General features: G+C 36.6%; 3 protein-coding genes across 3 annotated transcripts; 1 reads left to right on the top strand and 2 right to left on the bottom strand.

Moving 5' to 3' along the window:
* Positions 1-4,429: 4,429 nt before the first annotated feature.
* On the top strand, positions 4,430-5,438 carry LOC7453967 (40S ribosomal protein S20-2). The gene is made up of 3 exons (XM_002302494.4): positions 4,430-4,649; positions 4,749-4,862; positions 5,076-5,438. The coding sequence occupies exons 1-3, from the start codon at positions 4,538-4,540 to the stop codon at positions 5,213-5,215; spliced, it is 366 nt and encodes a 121-aa protein (XP_002302530.1). The 5' UTR covers positions 4,430-4,537; the 3' UTR covers positions 5,216-5,438.
* A 2,262-nt stretch (positions 5,439-7,700) lies between these two features.
* LOC7453966 (UDP-glucuronate 4-epimerase 3) lies at positions 7,701-10,214 on the bottom strand. Its single transcript, XM_002301244.4, has one exon. It carries the CDS (start codon positions 9,375-9,377, stop codon positions 8,070-8,072), a length of 1,308 nt encoding a protein of 435 aa, XP_002301280.2. The 5' UTR covers positions 9,378-10,214; the 3' UTR covers positions 7,701-8,069.
* A 1,787-nt stretch (positions 10,215-12,001) lies between these two features.
* LOC7453965 (3-phosphoshikimate 1-carboxyvinyltransferase 2) lies at positions 12,002-16,874 on the bottom strand. The gene is made up of 8 exons (XM_002301243.4): positions 16,117-16,874; positions 15,210-15,454; positions 14,583-14,733; positions 13,737-13,951; positions 13,539-13,656; positions 13,018-13,228; positions 12,528-12,589; positions 12,002-12,428 (listed from the first exon to the last, which is right to left on the bottom strand). Exons 1-8 carry the CDS (start codon positions 16,450-16,452, stop codon positions 12,210-12,212), a joined length of 1,557 nt encoding a protein of 518 aa, XP_002301279.1. The 5' UTR covers positions 16,453-16,874; the 3' UTR covers positions 12,002-12,209.
* Between the last annotated feature and the right edge of the window lie 2,277 nt (positions 16,875-19,151).

The following is a 19,151-nucleotide window of genomic DNA, read 5'->3' as shown; positions in this document are numbered from 1 at the left end:
GGGTACCTAAGACTCACTACTAATGAAAGCTCAAATACTAGTTTTGGTACAAACTCAGCATTGTTGGCTGCAAATGCCACTGATAGCATGGAAACTGGAAATTGCAGATTTGCTTTGGTTTTGATTTCTCTCCTTCATTTTAACAGAGGACTGCTTGGCTACCATAAATTCTGGTACTGCAGTACATGCCACTGCTATCTAGTTTATTGTTTCCAAAAAATCCATGCAACCATGATGACAGAGCTACAAGAAAAAGTTGCTTGACAAGTATTTCACTTAGTGACAGAAATACAAGTGCAGCCCGTAACTTCTCCTTTACCATCCAGCTATTTTGTTGATTATTTTTGCTTCTTGCCTTGTACAGTATCTCTTTGAATTACAAATACTGCAGCATGCAAGCTACTTCATTATCTGGACACGTTTCATGCTTATACAAAGAGGGTTTTTTTTATGACAAGTTCTAGTTGTTTAGTCGATGATCATCAGCAGCACTCTTTTAAATTTGAGATTACCTTTCGCTTTATTGCTTACTTCCAGGTGCCTTGTAATTTCATTTTCATTTTGAAAGCTACAGGTTTGGAAGATATGTAATCTCTGGAGTGTAATTCCACAACTCATAGAAGACCATAAGACTGTCCGTTTTCGTGCAAATGCAATCTGATCACCTTTTTCTGGAGATTCTTGGCTTCCTTAAGGAGACAATTTATAACAACAGCAAATTTTTTATTTTAATCCCTTTACTAGATTTTCGACATGCAGGCAATTCTTACACTTCCACTTTGTATAAATTGAAACTGTACCTGTGCAAGGGTTGGCGTGCTCACAAGTATAGTATAGGATTTACGGTAAACAGAAACAATAGAAATCAGCCAGTGAGTATTTTATTTGTAGTGTTTAAACCCTAAAGAGTAGGAGTCCTTTTAGCCATAGAGACGGAGTCAAGTAGAAAAAGGAGCCGAAGAAGAGAGGAGAAAATTAAGGGAGAAAACCAAAAGTAAGAACTTTTTATCAATTCATCAACGACTATTTTAACAATAGAAAAAAAAAAGCATATAAATAGTGAAATTCTAGTTAGAGTTAAATTTGAATTTTAATAAAAGAATATAAATTAAAGTTAAATGATAAAACTAATTAATGACATCCAAGTTGGCTATCCTCCATCTGTCTCTCTATATACACAAGCGTAATCTCTACTTGTCTAATCAAGACATTCTCGTGGGGATCACTGAAGACACTGACAAAAATTCTAGTTATGATTCCACCATCACTTCAATGTATGTTGAATATGGTGTGGCTGTCGGGACAAAGGGATGCACTGTGGAGCAACTGCTAGGGTCTCTTCAATCTGAAAGCATTTGCTGATCATCTCAATGCTAATTCTTGGCAAATGGTTGATCTTGCAACAATTACAAGACAATCAAGCTGGCGGCTGGAACCAGTCAGTGGGGAGCAGCACCCTCAATCTTATAGCCAGTAATAAACCGCGAGCAACGGGAACTGTTCTTATCTTGTGGAGATCACCGCTACCCTCGGTTCCACGGTCACAGTTTGGTGATTGCCGTTTCCCTCATCCCCAGCCAATGATGTTCAGTGGGCAACAGGAATCGGCCTATTATGTTGGTGATCAACGGTACATCCAGCGTCACCAATGATGGACAACGGGCGGCAGAGATCATAAGCCTTTATTTTGGTGATGAACAGTTATCTCATTCTCGCAGAGCGATGCCCTTCAACCCGCGAGATCACCGTTATTCTCAGTCTCAGTCAATGATGATGACCAGCAGGCAGAACGGAGCAGTCGTGTCCTTTGTCAATGGACTTACGGATGGAACCGTTACCGGCCCTGTTAAACCTTTATTCCAGGAGATAACTAAAGATGTTTATCGCACAGAAGCCAAAATAGTCGACATGGTAACACAAGCATATGCGAAATTCTTAAACCACATCAATTTTTGTTCATTGAAGAACCATTATCATGCAAGAGTGTCCTTAAGGCTTGATGAAGCACTACCAAGATCTTTAGATTTACCGACGGAATTTTCCGTCGGTATTTGCACTACCATTCCGTTGGTAAAAAATTAAAATTACCGACGAAATCACCGACAGAAAATCTCCGTCGGTGAATCTTTCGTCGGTGATTTTTTGTCCGTCAGTAAGTTCGTTGGTAATAAAAAAATATTATTACCGATAGATTTACTGATGGAAAAAGCGAGCAAAAAATATATATTTCATTCCGTCGGTAATTTCCTCGGAAACAAACCGTATGTAATTTTATCAGTAATTATTTAAAAATATTTTTTAAAAAATATATTTTACAAAACTATAAAATAATTAAATTAATATTAATCAACACTCTATAATACTCAAAATGCTTGGAAAAAAGAAGAAAATCAACTCAAAAAAATTTGCAACAAATAAATAACACGAAAAAATAAATTCAACTAAAAAAATTCATATGAAAAAAAATTTAAAAATCCTATAAATATATCAACTAAAAATTGATCTCATATGAAAAAAAAATCCTACAACAACATTCGTACAATTATTAAGAACAAAAACAATTAAAAATAAAATAAAAAACAAATATAGTGAAAAAAACACGAAAAAAGAAGAATTTTTTTTTTTTACCTTAATGTAGTTGCAAGTGAAGCTAAGAACATAAAAAAAAATTCATAAAGTATACTAATTTTAAAAAACTGAGAAGAAAAAATAAGAAAGGAGAAGAAGACATACTTGAGCATGGAGAAGAAGAGAAGGAGTTGAGGAGAGGAGAAGAAAAGGAAGAAGAAAAAGACATACCTAAGCATGGAGGAGAAGAGAAGGAGTTGAAGAGAGGAGAAGAAAAAGAAGAAGAAGAAGAAGAAAGGAGACGGGTCTGTTGTGAAATTAGGGATTCTAGACTTTTTATTGGGGCGTTTACCGACGGATAATTAAGTATTAATATTTTTAATCATTTCATCGGTGATTCCGTCTGTAATATTTAATTTAAATTTTGAATTTAATAAAAAAATTTCAGAAACCGTCAAATATCACCGATGACTTTTCAATCCGTCGGTGATTCCGTCTGTAATATTTAATTTAAATTTTTCAGAAAACCGCTAAATAACACTAACGACTTTTCAATCCGTCGGTGATTTTGTCTGTAAAGAACAATAATTAACAGTGCAATTAGGAAGTGAATAGTTCCAGAGTTCTCTGTAAAATACCGACGGAACATTCCGTCGATGATTCCCTTTGTAATTAACATGATGAATAGTGTTGATAGTTTACCAACGATTTTTCTGATGGAATTACCGACGGAATAAATTATGTTAGTAAAAATGACACGTCGTCATTTTTTTTGTTTGTTTTAATTATTTTTTTCCCACTGTAATTCTCTCGGTAAATACCGAGGGAATATTTTCGTCGGTAAAATCCATCGGCAATTTACTAACGAAAATATTTTCTCGGTGTTTCCGTTTGTATTTATCGATTTTCTGGTAGTGAAGTTTGTTTAAGGTAATGGTCAAGCAAAGGAAAAAAAATATGATCAAAATATTTACTATTGTCCAAATGCAAATTTGTTTTGTCGCCTTTTTTCTCCTGCCCTGTCCCTATTGTGTTGCTTTCATGTTTGCTCCGCCTTGGGTTACCGACAGCTTCCGCCCTGATCCTTGTTATTTTGATCTCCCGGTTGGCTTCCTAGGTGTCCTCAGTTTGTGCTTTATGTTGGTGGTCTGTTTTTATCTCCCGGTCTCGGGTCAAGTCATGGAGCAGGCCGGGTTTATAACTATGGCTCAAGAACAATTTGCTAGTAATCTTCCACGAAAAGAATTGCCAAAGAAACCAAAACAAAATACATTCATGGGCAACACAATCATGGCAGTGAAGCTCATGCATATACCATGCCCTTGCATGTCCTAATGGTGCCCTAACATGCCCCTTTTTTTTTTTTTTTAATTTTCTCTTCTTCAAAAGATCATCGAAGCTTTACTTTTCCAAAAAAGATATGCTTTGCCTGATGTGGCGTTTTGTTGACGAGACATTTCAAAGTATGGCAGTCCCGAATCCTCATGTGCTGTAATTATTTGAAGCAAGAAGAATCCAAAATTAACGCATTATTTTCTTCATACTCACAAAACAATCCATGATTCTCGCCGATTTTTTTAAAATTTTTTTGGTTTCGTGGATTACTATAATTCACGTTGGATACAAGAAATTTTGTGCTCTTTATAATCAAGTTTTCCTCGTTTATGTTTTTTCAATAATAAATTTTAAATAAAAATAGTTGGAAGATTACATGGCATAAAATACTGGAAAATATGGTTTTTTTTTTTTTTTATTATTATTATTATTTTTTTTTTTTTTTTTTAAATATGCTACCTAGGGGGCGAGTACCAGCTTAAGGGCATTTATGAAAACCTAAAAAAAACCCAAACCTTATATATAGCTTGTTAAACACGAAACCCTAATCACAAAACACATCAATCTTTTTTTACCTCCTCTGCTTTACCCTAGCAACACTAGCCGTTCAACCCTAGCAACACTAGCTAAAATCATGGCTTTGGCTAAAATGAAACCTGTGAAGCCTGGTTTAGAGGAATATCATGATCAAGTTCAACGTGTTAGGATTACTCTTTCTTCGAAGAATGTCAAAAACCTTGAGAAAGGTGTGTTCTTTTTTTATCAATTAAGGTTTTATGACGTTCTGTTTATTTATGTTTGCTTATTCTTATTTTATTGGGTGAACTTTTTGTTATTTTATGTAGTGTGTGCTGATTTAATCCGTGGTGCTAAGGATAAAAGCTTGAAAGTCAAAGGACCTGTGAGGATACCAACCAAAGTTCTCCGAATTACTACTAGAAAAGCTCCATGTGGTGAAGGTATTGATTCAAAATTCAGATTTAATTGATTGGTTATGTCCTTTTTGTTTTATTGCTCTCAAAATTAAATATATTTGTGTTGATTTTAATTATTGTATGTTAATTGCCATTGGAATTTTAAAAATAAAATTCGTTTCTTTATATTGGATCGATCATGATAGGATCAATGTGTATATATATAGATGTTCAAAAAATTTATTTATTAATTTTCAGGAACGAACACTTGGGACAGGTTTGAGCTCCGCATTCATAAACGAGTGATTGATCTTTTTAGCTCAGCTGATGTGGTGAAACAGATAACTTCCATTACCATTGAACCTGGTGTGGAGGTTGAGGTTACAATTGCAAGCTAAAGGATCTGTTTTTTTGTTTTTATGATTTTCTTATGAATTGCAGAATGAAGTCTAGAAATTCTGGTTCTTGCCAGTTTTTTGTTTCTTTTTGGAACAGTTTTAATTAGCTCTATCGGATTTCAATTTCCTATATTTAATTGTTCTCTTCGAAGAACTATTTGGTGAATCTTGAAGGGTTTTTTTTCTTCTTAAAATTATGCCATATTTCTGTTGATTTTTATCAGCTTTGTTTATCATGATGAATGGGATTTTGACAGAAATTTTAAGGGTGCGTGGATGTATTTATATTTACAGCTAATCTCCTTCACGATAATCTCTGGATTTAATTGCTCTCAAATTCCTAGGGACTTTTGAACCTTACACTAGGGTCTCCAAAAATGGGTGAAAACATTTTGGATTCAAACTCCTAGCAGAATTGTTAGCCACGTTAAATCATTTTATGAGAAATATAATTAATTTGAACATTCAGTTTTCAATTTAAGTTATTATTATGTGCTTGTTTACACTTCGTCTTTCTGGTTATTGACTCTATATTTACCGCCTCAATTACCATAAGCTGTCAAAGACCAAGCCCTATTCAACTTTTTGCTAGGGCCTACAGAGAAGGGATTGGAAAAAAAAAAAAAGGATTTAACCTCTTAGATTTTAGTAATTGTTTTTTTTCCCCTTCCCTTTTCGAGAAGAGCATTTAGCGATTCAAAGAATAGAACGAGATGGAAGCAAAATGGGTCATGTTCATTTACTGCTTTTGTCAGTATGCAGCATGTATATTCCAGTTCCATGTATCTGAAAGCAAGAAATTAGTATTTATGGATGGTTTTTGCAGAAGATGCAATATGCTTCATGAGGAATTTAAATGCGAGTCACGTGCAAGATGTGTCGATGCTTTCTTTGCACCTAGCTGTTAGAATGGAATTGAATGTCCTGCGGTGTACAGCGAGTCAAAAGTTGATTTCACAATTGGAGTTTGTGCAGTCCAATTTTCGGATGTAAATCGTGTGTTAGCTTAAGCGAGTCCAGAGTTTGGGCCAAAGGGGCTTCCGCTCTGCAGTGAGCGGCGTTCAAATTATAATTGCAGTTTATGTAGTTGACACTGCCACCTCCATTCTATTTTATGGCTGGATCACTGCTACGATTCATCGTTCAGTATGGTCTAGGAATCCAACCTAACCTTGTCCTGAAAAGGTAACATTTAATCCCATGGACATCGAGTTGATGATTTCTCTTTGCTGGGATGCCACCAGGGATTGCAGTCTTCTACAATCCCTCAAACCACGTAACAAACGAGGGTGTCATCGAGAAGTATCTCTTCTAGAATTGGAAAAGAAAAAAAAACAGCTAATTGCAACAGCTTCCTGCATGCTAGTTTATCCAAAATGCTCAAATATTTGATGAGAAGAAACTATTAATCACTGAGCAATTTACAGCAGACAGTAAGGATTTATAGAAGATGAAATGGGGAATCAAACTAATCAGCAAAGCATATGCTTCAAACACAAAGCAAGTGCATCTATACACAGACACACACAACCCGGGATACCTTTCATTGGCATCCAAGAAAGTTTCTTGCCTTACAACTCAAAGAATCATATCCACCAAGCTGAGATCATCCATGCCATTTGGAATAATATTAAATTATATACTTTCCAGAAAGGGAATAAAGGCTATTCCAGCGCACAAGTTAGGATTATATGAAATGGAATATAATTGCACACAGAGCAATTCTCCAAGTTTAAGTCAAGGAACCAAAACAGTCCCCTACATGATGAGAAGAAATAGACAGAATACAGCAATGGAACAGAATACAGCAATGGAAATGGAGAGTGAAATTGCCATGCTTTCAAGAAAATACTTCAAAGTCTCAGGGAAAGATAAAAATAAACAATGATGGTTTACCTCCTCGAAATTCATTGCTTAATAACCAACTCTTGCCTATTCTGTCTGATGAGTAAAAATCAAATTCCAATGAAGAAACTCGACAAACATGCATTGAACTAGAAATTACCAAAAATTGCATATCTAGAAATGAAAAAAGGAACAGAAGGTTGGGCCAAGACCACAGTGGCAAAATTTAGTTTCGGAGAGATGGGAGCTTAATAAATTTAATCAGCCCTGGCAGAAATGTGTCCTTCTGCATCACATTCATCAACAGAACGTTACAACATCCTGGAATATATCATGTATGGAGAAGAAAAGGATAAAACTCTAGGTCAAATGCAACGCATAACTAATATCTATTGTTCACTCAGAACAGCAAAAACAAAGTGAGGGGCATGGTGGACTTTTGAATCAAGAATACATGCCCCAACACAGGCACAAGCTGGTCTAATAGAAACTAACCATCAAAATCATTCAAAACAAGCAAGAAAGAAATAGCTGTAGCTGAAAATTGTCATGGATATCAATACCAGACCGAGCCTTTGTACAAAAAAAACACAACTATACAATAGTCAAATGAATTCAATTTGTTCAGTAAGAAGACATAGATGTGAAATTCACGTGTGCTATTTTATTAAATGATACAAGTCCAACAATCAACATGTGCTCTATCAGTCATGAATTCTACAATGCCGAAACTACAACAATTACATATTCCAAAAAATAGGAAACAAAAGAGAAGGATGGTTCTGGCTTTGTTTTGATACAGTGCAGGAAGTGCCCAACAAAACAAAATCCACCAACCAAACAATCTTCTTCAACATAGGACACGATATTCCTCCTTGTACAGCATCAATTAAACATATATGAAAGACAATTTTCATGCAGTGAACAACACAGAAATGTTAAGAAAGCAATTATAAGAATCATAATGAACAAGGAATGTTTTCCAAGTTCTGAACCAAAAAAATTCAACTCATCTTGCAACAGCCTTCTTGTCTCCATAGTAACTGAGGTACCACCGCACAAATTTCTTCAACCCTGTCTGCAGATCCGTGGTAGGCTTATATCCAAATTCCTTCTGAGCATAACTAATATTTGCGTGTGTATATGGAACATCCCCGTTGCGTGGCAACTTCATAACATTCCTTTTAGCCTTAACCTTCAAAAGCCTTTCCAAAATACTAACAAGATCGGTAACTGGCACAGGAGATGTATTCCCCAAATTGAAAACCCTCAATTGTGCCGGCCCTTTCTTCTTCCCTCCACTCCCGGTACTCTTCTCTGCTGTATCCAACGAACCCAAACAACCCTTCACAATATCATCAATGTAGGTAAAATCCCTAGCAACTGTCCCATGATTCGCAGCCTCAAAAATCGGAATACTCTTCCCCTTCAAAATATCCTTGGTAAAAAAGAAATATGCCATATCCGGCCTCCCCCAGGGTCCAAAGACCGTAAAAAATCGCAATCCAGTAAGGGAAAGTCCGTAAATATGATTGTAAGTGTGTGCAATTTCCTCACCAGCTTTCTTAGTAGCAGCGTATAAACTAGCAGGTTGATCAGTCCTATCTTTCTCAGAGAAAGGCACTTTAGTATTAAGCCCATAAACAGAACTAGATGATGCCCAAACAATAGCTGGTTGTGGATTTGCATCTTTACAAACTTCTAACAAACTAACAAAACCAGCAATATTACTATGCACATAAGAGCCAGGATTTTGCATTGCATACCTAACACCAGCTTGAGCTGCCAAATGCATAACATGAGTAAAAGGCACAATGTCAAACAATTTCTTCAACAAAGCAACATCATTTATATCTCCTTCCACAATAAAAACACCACTCCTTTCAAGAAGTGCTTGTCTTGCTCTCTTCAAAGTTGGATCGTAGTAATCATTGAAATTATCAATCCCCAGAACACCATCTCCGCGGCGTTTAAGGGCAGAAGAAACATGGGTTCCAACAAAACCAGCTGCTCCTGTGACTAAAACAGAGAACCCATTTCGAGACCGGATTCGGGCAGATGTCCGGACCCGCTTTTCCCAAGCAGCTCCGCCCCAATTAGCGGAAGCAAGATAGCGGCGTGATGGATCGGAGGATGGAGGGTTGTTTGATGAAGAAGATGGGGAGCGATAAAAGAAGAGAAAGATTAAGGCAACAAAGAGAGAAGACCAGAGAGTAAGTTTGGCTACAGAGGAATGCCACCTTGTTCTTGAATAATATGGTGATTTGTCAATCTTGAATTTGCCTGGTGTTGACGGGGTGTGATCAAGATGAGACATTTTCTTGAAAAAACAAAATGTGGGTTCTCTTTGGTTTTGAGAGGTAAGGGTTAGGGTTTGAAGGAATGCAGATTGATTGATGGTGGTGGTGGTGGTGGTGGTGGTGGTGGAGATAAGGAAGAAGGGTCTTTGCTATTTTAGCTGTTTTTTCATGTTGGGTTTGAAGGGTATAAGGAATCTTTTTTTTCTTCTTTTCTTTCTGGTTTCGTGGAAGGATGGATAGGTGTTGTTTGGTGACTGTCTCTTTGACAGGAATAAAGAGCAAAGTTTCTTGTTTTCTGTTAAAAATGGTGATTGGGTAGAACGACGAGGTATAGATTTAGAGAGAGAGAGAGAGGGGTTTTCAAATTTATGTAACGGGAGATCAAGAAACTGGTTAATTTTAGTTTGCTTTAAAAATAGGTGTCTGGGTGCTTTTTGTTTTTGTTGTTGTTGTTGTGGTTTGAATGAGAATCTTCACAAATGGGAAATGGAGAATTGAGGGATTTGTAACTAAAATCAAAGCTTTTCTATCTAATTTCTATGTGTAAGACTTGGATTTGATTGGATGGGGAGAGCTTGGAACAGCCAAGATCTGCAAGCCCTTCCTGTTTTTATGGCTAGCTCGTGAGGCGGTTTCTTAAATTAGAAGATGGGGAGGAAATGTATGGATAGAGCACGGATGTTGTTGGGCATGGTGTAGATGAGGTTCCGAGGCTAATTATGATGCCTTCACACCATTGAAATGAGAGTAGGATTTATGGGGGCTTTCGAGACTGAATTTTATCATACGAGTGTAGGAGCATAAACTACTAGGTTTGAACTGTCATTACTCACTGCATATGGTAGTAATTCCATCAATTTAGGTCTCATTAGCTCCAATCTTCTTGCACTGATTAAGGATTCAGGAAAAGCTTTGCCCCCGGTTTTCTTCCGTTTCACTCAAACTAGGGAGAGGGCCACACCCAGAATTGTACAAGAATAATAATAGGAAACTAAACCATACTTGTAGCATAAGAATAAAACCTCGAAATAATCACTGTCACAGGGATTTTTTTTCTTACAAAAAAGGGTTCACCATTTCTTCTTATTTTTTTCAGTATAATAAATCGGGTAGGTGTGAGTAATTATGTACAGGTGGGTCTGGAGTGTACTGCTGATACTGGTTCCAGCTTGCCACAATCACTAGCAAGATTTGCACAAGACTGTCTCTGAATTAGAGATTAAAAAAAAATAAAAAATGGAGCACAGGCTTTTCAGATAAAATAGATCGCTGACACTTTTACCAGAAGATTAGTGGCTTATTACGAATATAGTGAGCATTGGTAGTGCAGCACAAAACTTGAGATGAAGGCAAAAGCATTAAAGCACCTTTCCAATGAATCTTTATTGATATCTTAGATTGCAATTTATGTTAGGCTAGCAGTAGCTATGCATCATGTGGATCGGTGTAATGTAGAGATTATCGAAGAATCACAGGCCAAAAATCCACTTTACTTCCTTTGAAAGCTCAATGTTGAAGAAGATTGATGTTGAAGAAAATTACATCCAAGTTTTTGTCCCATATATTCCTTGCAATATAATCACCATCCTTGCCTCCTCCAACTAATGGTGCTCCACAAATCAAATGCCACTCCGTTGTATTACACAGATCAGGTGATCCTTGTCCATTCTGCCATTGATTTATTCTTGTTGACTGCATTCGCAGATTTGTATTGGATCCATATAATCTAATCAAAGCTTGAATATATATAGCAAAAATTGCAGGGTCCCAAGAACATGGCTTTGCTAGACACTAATGAACTGGCATTTTTTTTAGATGAGATGAGTAGTTTATATATTGAATGAAATGCAAAGGAAAACAGTAAATTTCCATAGCCACCACCCACCAGTAACACACTATACCCACCACCCCATGTGAGATTCTGATAAAAAAAAAATTGATAACAGGGGAACCACCTAATTAACAATCTTTACATGCTTTGGCAACATGTTCCGTGCCAATTCCATGCCTTATAAGTCGGTTTCAGCTACGCTTTGGAGGTGTGATTTCACAGACCAGTGCCTTCTTCCCAGTTTCTTTAGTGACTGAAGGCACGTGAAGGTCATCAAGGTTAAGCGTTGGAGGGATGGCCAGAAGCTATAAAAAAATCAGAGCAAGACAAGTATCTCATTATTGATGAAGCTGCTAGGAACCAACCAACGCTGTGAGTATTTATATGTTGTGATCAAGCATGGACTAAAGAATATAGTTACTTGTCAAGGCAATTCTCTTTATTTTTATCTTTCTCATGAATAGCTCGACCCTTAATGGCTGTGCATAATCGAGCTACGAAAGCTAAGGTACGAGGCTGGATGTTCGCTTTAAAGAGGCCAAACTAAACAGGGGAAACGATGACCTTTATTCTTCACAATCTTGCCCTGGAGAGTGGAATTAAGTTCTGCTGGACAAACCTGCTCAACTCAAAGTCTGTTCTTTGGATCATCCCAGATATATCTAATGCGAAAACAATAGAAAATATGAACATTTATTGATTTGATCACTTCAAGCATTCATTGATTGATTCATTAATGGAAAAACAAATAGAACTATTTAAGTTCATAATTATTGACTAGAACTACACTCGCTCTCTTGAGAGTAAAAATAATTAAATGAACTAAGTCCGGCTTTTCCTTTCACATATGACCAGTCTCCAGTACAATAACAGCATCAACCTGCTTGCATAAGTAATCAAATATTACACCACGATACATTAAAAACTTGGGTTGATTCAGGACTACCCATGGTTGCTAATGGTAATGGATAACCTCTCTCTCTCTCTAGTACACATGGATGAATGGTTTGAGTGCAACTCAATGCTTTGTGTACCTCTCAAGAACCTCAAAGTAGTCTGGGAAAGTTTTTCGAGTGCAACCAGGGTCCTTGATGGTGACTTGGACTTCTCCACAAGCAGCAAGAGAGAATGCCATTGCCATCCTGTGATCATCATAAGTGTCAATCTCTGTCACATTTAGTTTCTCAGGTGGAGTGATCACACAGTAATCTGGTCCTTCTTCAACTGTTGCTCCCAACTGAAACATAAAGCCCAGATGTCAAAATTAGCAAATTGTTTAACCAAGTACCTCGCTGGGGTAGATATTAAAATGAGTAGAAAGCCACTAGAAACTAACCTTCCTTAGTTCTGTGCAAATAGCAATCATCCGTTCTGTTTCTTTCACTCTCCAACTTGCCACTGGGAATTAGAGAAGGTGAGAGATTGGTTCAAAGTTAGATAACAGTAAAAAATTGTGAATCCCAGAATTCATTGTTAGCATGAGCAGACAAGAATAAGAAAATCTGACTATCAAAATCATCATTGATGAGCCTATAACTTGTGGAACTTCAAGCCAGATAATGGGTATTTTAAGGATTTTGAAAGATAAGGTTGGCTTATGTTTATTGCGGTTTTCCATAGCCAGAAGTTCAGCCGCACCCTGACATGTTCTACTGATCTACCAAATAGTACTAATGAATGCATTTTTAATTAACATGAAATAGTTTGGGAAGTTTATGAGCATATAAATATGAAGTTCCTAGTATATAATGCAGTTTCCCTCACTGTCATCTTATTTAAAAGCTAAAAGGCACTCCATTGGCTGCATTTAAAAGGTCAAACCATACCATCTCTTATGGCAGTAGGACCATCAGCGAAAAGCGCAACAACAGCCAGAGTCATAGCAACATCTGGCATTTTGTTCATGTTTACATCGACAGCACGCAAGTGTTTCTGACCAGAAGAATCTCGTGGCGGTCCAGTGACAGTAACACTGTTCTTTGTCCAAGTAACTTTGGCTCCCATTTTCTCAAGAACCTCTGCAAACTTTACATCTCCCTTTATTTCCAACCAAAAAGAAACTTGAATTAGGTAGATAGGTGTGGAGACTGAATGTATACATATAATAAACTGTACTTGTCTGCTGCATTTAATAGTTAGATAGATTTTGTAATATTCTCTTCCTCCATGGAATTTATTAGGAATCAGGGAGTCAGTCAGGACTCTGGAAGACATCATGCAAATTTTGAGAAGGAAATATAAAAAAGTTTTTGATATGAGGAAAGTGACGGGTGTGGTCAGCACATAAATATTACATTCTAAAATTATTGCCAAGTAGAAGTCCAATATATATGGACTAGTGAAATACCTGCAAACTATCCATCCCACAACCTTCGACAGTGATGGTCCCACCAGTGATTGCTGCACCAGCTAGGAAGTAACTGGCACTTGAAGCATCGCCCTCAACAAAAGAATTTTTAGGAGACCTGGTTGAATTGTCAGCATGTTACTTCAAGTGCAACATTACTTCAAATATTCATACACTACATGTACTAAAGAAACCTACTTGTACTTTTGACCTCCTCGAACAAAGAAACGATCCCAGTTATCACTGTGTTCTACAAAGACTCCATAGCGCTCCATCAACTTCAGAGTCATCTCAACATATGGAACAGAAATCAATTTGTCAACGATCTCAATTTCCACATCTCCAAGAGCTAAAGGAGCTGCCATGAGCAAAGCAGTCAAGTATTGACTACTTATAGATCCAGAGAGTTTAACCTGAAAATGGAGACGAGGGAAATATGAACGGAGAATGAAGACTTTCGTTTCATCATTAATGACAACAGCACCGAGTTTTTATTTCAAAATATCATTCTAAACAAGAAACAAACAATGAAGTTGCAGGAAAAACCTAAACTTAATTCCCAATAGCAAATTCAAGTTCAAATGCAAAAAAAAACTGTGCTGTGATATGCCTTTTCAAGAAACCTCAGTAGGTGATTAACAAAGTGATGGGTGTTTCAAGTTCAAGTTTCTCATTTTAGATGAACAACCAGATGCACATGCATTTATCACACAGGAGAAAGCATATATTTTTCTAATGACAGCAGAAAGAAAACCCTGGCCAGTCACAAGCCACACTCAACTATCACCAACCAGGGTTACCAACTCATTTGACACTATGCCTCTGTAAAGAGGGATGCAGTAGTTGAGTTAGCAGTTACATAGGCCTCATATTTTCTAAACCTGTTTTGTATCAGTTGGATGCTACCATAAAATGTAAAATCACTTAATTGTTCAATATGTTGCAGCAACCCATACCTAATGCCAGAAAAACAAAAGGAAGAAACAATGATGGATCATGTTATACAACAGGAAAGATCACTGTGGAAGATGACAAAAACCACACCTTTCCCCCTGGAAGGCCCCCATTTGCATTTATGCGAACAGGGGGGCAGTTTGTAGGAGAACAAGAAACATCTGCACCAAGCTGCTGAAGACCAATAACCAAATCACCAATTGGTCTCTCCCTCATTCGTGGCACCCCATCAAGTATATAGCTGTAGTGTATTGAATAAGAACACCAACAAAAAATATAAGGAAATGCTGTAAGTAAAGAGTTCTGGAAGTAGTGGGATTGAAATGAAAGACATGGAGATGCACTCTCATAAAGTGAGCATCATTATATAATCGAACAAAATTGGGCCATTGATTTAAGTGCCAACTTTCAAAATACAGAAGACTGGGAAATTTAGAAATCTATTCTACTTGGGTTGTTTCCTATGGGGATTATACACCCTAAAGCTTATAATCTGAAAATTCAACTTTGTGATGGTGATTCATGCTAATGACAAAGTGATGGTTGTTGAGACCATGCCGAAATCAAGTTTGCATATAGTTCACCTCCACCCAACTTTGAAAGATCATAAGATAATATCTAATCAACCCCTCTAAATGGTCAGGATTAAATTTTACCGGAACAACTTATTTAAAAGGAAGAAAGAAAAGGCTGGGAGTGAAGTAATATAGAACAGACCTTGAATTTCCACCTGCAGCAGTTACAGCAGCTGTCAATGGACGCATTGCTGTTCCAGCATTTCCAAGGAAAAGTTCAACATCAACATTTGCTTCTTTTCCCACAGGAAACTGGCCACCACATCCTTCTACAATTGCTTGTTTGAGTTTCTTATTATCTTCCACATGTAGGCCAAGTGTTCTTAGCGCGCCAAGCATGTAATGAACATCATCACTATTCAACAAATTGTCAACAACAGTCGTACCCTGAATGAAAGAGATGAAAGGAAAAAATTAATAACTGCCAACAAAATTAACAGGCCTAGAAATGTGAGACAAGAAACACATAACTCCCCACATGTATGCAGTATTCAAAGTAACGTTTTTTTATATGAAAGTAATACAAACAAAGGTCAAAAGCATTCACTGTATAATCTTTTTGTTTTATGAATTTCATTATATAATCGTCACTACCAGAAGCCATTCTCCTCTATAGCATTTCTACCGAATATTGTCAGCAGCATAAAAATAAATCAATTTCAATTCCAGGTGAAAAATACAAACAATTACTAGAAACAACTACCAAAGAAATTATCTTTGTGAAACTAAACGATTAAAAATAATATATATATATATATATATATATATATATATATATATCTTTTCTTTTCCCTTTCAAGTACATTTTCTCAAATCTCTATAACAATCCACCAACCAAATATCATTTCCACCAATAAAGCCTCGATCTTTCAATTTATTCTATTTAACTCACATCTCAGACTGTAACAAGGACAACACGCACTCTAACAAAATAGCAAAATCCAAAAGTCTAAATCTAAACTTGATTTCATTCCTATAGTAGCTCAAGATTCAAAACCGAAAAAGCAATGAAAAACTTCAAGCATCATATATACATTTTTTAATATTACCTCAGAGAGAGCAGCAAGAAGGAGTATCCGATTTGACAGAGACTTGGAACCCGGTAAAGTAACAGTACCAGAAATATCTTTGATGGGTTGCAAAACGATCTCAGGTACAGTTGATGGCTTCTCTGCTGTAGCAATTGAAGCTAAAACCTTCAAAGGTTCAACCTTTAGCTTGCAACTACCCATTTTTTTACATTGCTTCAAACCAAAAGAAGACCCTTTAATGAGCTGTGATCTAAATGAAATTGAAGACAAAGATTTGGGTATTTGGGGTTTTAAAAGATGGATTGTTGTGTAGGTGTTTTGTGCTCCATTGCTGATTTTGCTCACTTGAGCCATGGCTTTCACTCTGTTTCTCTCCTATCTTTCTCTTCTCTTACACTACAGGACGACACAGTTGTGTTCAGTTTGTGGTTTTTTCAAGAGGTTTGGTTTGGTTAAAGGGGTTTTTGGTGGGCTTGGGTGTTCGTTGTCCTTGTTGTTGTTGCTGTAGTCTTCACCAACCAACTTTTTATTTTTTGGAAAACCTTTCTATGATTCCTAAAATATTGCCTGGGTCTTAGTTTCGTCCCGAACAATAATTTTTATCAATTTCGTCCCGAATCTAACCCAACTCTTACATTAGCGTATTTTCATTGCAAATCTTCCCTGTCGAGAAAAGAAGTTCTTCTCAAATATGTTCAACACTGGACGCTTTTGAACTTCTTTGCAGGAATTGTTATGTGTTTGTCTTGGTCGTGAAAAGGAAACCTGTCTGATTTTTAATGGAATTAGGATGAGACTGATAAAATTAATTTGATCAGGTTGAAATTGATAATTATATAATCTGTTAAAGATGATAGCGAGGTTTCCCTTCATTTAATTTTTCAGATTTTTGACTTGCTATTACTCCTTTCTCCTTCGTCCGGCCTTTTTTTTAATTATTATTATTATTTCAAAATGCTGGGTTTCGTGATATGGTTGTTTGTACCTTGTGCTGGAAATATTGTACAGTAGGGTTTTTTATTAATGTTTTATTTGGGGGTAGTTTAGAGATTTGAGGCACCAAAAATGGGTTGGTGAGAGGACGTGAAGAGTTTGATCTCGGAAATCCATGTGTCCTTCATCAACCTCCAGACCAAGTCACCAACCCTATGTTTGGCTCACATGCGGTAGGCTTGTGACCAAAAGAGTGGGGCCCGTGCGGTAGGTTTGATTTTTATTTTACACCAAAAAGAAAATGTGCTTCTATAATTCTATCTTGTGAGGGCCCCGGATGCTGGTAGGTAATGGCATGAGCAAAATTGCAAACGCCATGGTTATAGAATTTCGTGGTATTAATCAAGATATGTATAAATTAATTTGATATAAAAGTTTAAAATTAAAAAAAAAAATTATATAATTTCAGGTTCGAATTATATGATTATTAATATAATAATTATTAAAAATTTATATAGTTTTTAATTTTAAAATTCATAAAATTAATCTGGAAACTGGTCCGAACATTTATATTAATAAAAACAAATACAATTGCAAGCGCTGCATCATCACAGGAAAACGAAAAAGCACGCCATGACGAAGGAGTTTGGTAGCCCTCCAGCAACAAGTGAACATGATATTATCAAAGAATTGACCTAACCTACCACAAAAATTTTAAAATAAAATAAAAGGATTGACATTGATAATAATAATATAAAAAAAAATACAGTTTGATTGAACACAGTTCGGAGTCGAGCTCGGTTGGACTATGACCCCACCGAACACACTCTCTCTTCTCCCTTGGCTGAGCTCCAGGATTCAATTTAACCGAGCTACTTTAATTGATTTACTATTTATTATTATAATTGAATAATAATATGCTTGATATTATTCCTGAGTAGTAGTTCTTTTTCATCTATATTTCTTGAGATATTTTTCTAGATATTTTATAATACTATATTTCTCAAGTTTTGACAGAGAAAAATGAAGAGGATTTGATCCCAACAAAACTATATAAAGAATACATTCAATGAGAGAAAGAACACATATTTCATCATTTTGATTTTCTACATACTTGTAACTTGATAAAAAAAACTTAAATATTAATCTCTCGTTTAGATTTGTTTTATAGGATCAATGCAGACCCAAAACTCATTGCCAGGAGAATTTCATTTCAAGTTTTTCAACGAATTCACCGCGTACGGGCCTTGAATTGCTCGTGCTAGACATAAATTGAGCATGACTGGAAGAGAGCAGCCAAGCAGAGCCCAGATAGTTTAGAGGAGAAAGATCCATTTTGGGCCTCCTTTATGGATGATCTCCACATCTAGCCACTCCACCAATGAGGCAATGATCCATCCCCAAAGGGAGAATATGCTGTGGATATCTAAAATCTTTCATGCATGTGACAGACAATATAATAGATCAGATAAAACCATTGTAGATGTCGTAAAGGTAGGCCCTACCATACCTTTCCCCTACCTCTACCTGTGTGCAGACGAAACAAGTAGAAAGGAGCTTTTGGTGGCAGAGGATGATGTCTGGATAAGAGGCTGAGATTATGAGCTCCAACAACCACAAATCGGCGATTGGACAAGGTCTCCCATCCTTCTACACCCATAAGTGGACCCCAGAAGTCTCACTCCATATAATTTAGAAAGTTGAAATGATTTTTTCTTACATGGTCGAGCTATGCATCTGTATACACACACTCACATATCTAACTCATGTAACCACGATGAAGCCTTGGTCACAAACTATTCTTTTACGAGGGAATTATTTCGGTTATTCTGCACAATCATATATCAAATCACCTCCCCGTTCATTCTTATGATCTCTCTTATATTCAAAGCCAGAGCAAACCCTTGTGCAAACCTCAAGAGTACATTACAGGAATGAGTATCTTTCTATCCTTGTTCTTGGGGGGATCGTGGAAAACCACCTTTCAAATTTCAACAACCCGTCATTTTTATTTATTTGGCTGTTCGTGATGATATTATTTGGGGGTTGGTAGGGGAAACAGTTAAAGAAACAAATTACCTGAGAGTCAGCAATACGATCCTCTTCGAACTCACAACAGA

The sequence above is a fragment of the Populus trichocarpa genome, chromosome 2 (genome assembly GCF_000002775.5).
Source record: "Populus trichocarpa isolate Nisqually-1 chromosome 2, P.trichocarpa_v4.1, whole genome shotgun sequence".
Classification (NCBI taxonomy): domain Eukaryota; kingdom Viridiplantae; phylum Streptophyta; class Magnoliopsida; order Malpighiales; family Salicaceae; genus Populus; species Populus trichocarpa.
This window is presented reverse-complemented; position numbering and strand designations above follow the sequence as displayed.

Bases quoted from the DNA above. Each gene is read 5' to 3' on its own strand.
- LOC7453967 (XM_002302494.4), top strand. From the start codon at position 4,538: ATGGCTTTGGCTAAAATGAAACCTGTGAAGCCTGGTTTAGAGGAATAT. The intron at 4,650-4,748 runs GTGTGTTCTTTT...TATTTTATGTAG, and splicing joins TGTCAAAAACCTTGAGAAAG to TGTGTGCTGATTTAATCCGT. The intron at 4,863-5,075 runs GTATTGATTCAA...ATTAATTTTCAG, and splicing joins AAAAGCTCCATGTGGTGAAG to GAACGAACACTTGGGACAGG.
- LOC7453966 (XM_002301244.4), bottom strand. From the start codon at position 9,377: ATGTCTCATCTTGATCACACCCCGTCAACACCAGGCAAATTCAAGATT.
- LOC7453965 (XM_002301243.4), bottom strand. From the start codon at position 16,452: ATGGCTCAAGTGAGCAAAATCAGCAATGGAGCACAAAACACCTACACA. The intron at 15,455-16,116 runs GTAATATTAAAA...TCTTTCATTCAG, and splicing joins TTCTTGCTGCTCTCTCTGAG to GGTACGACTGTTGTTGACAA. The intron at 13,657-13,736 runs GTAGGTTTCTTT...CAATTCAACCAG, and splicing joins CGAGGAGGTCAAAAGTACAA to GTCTCCTAAAAATTCTTTTG.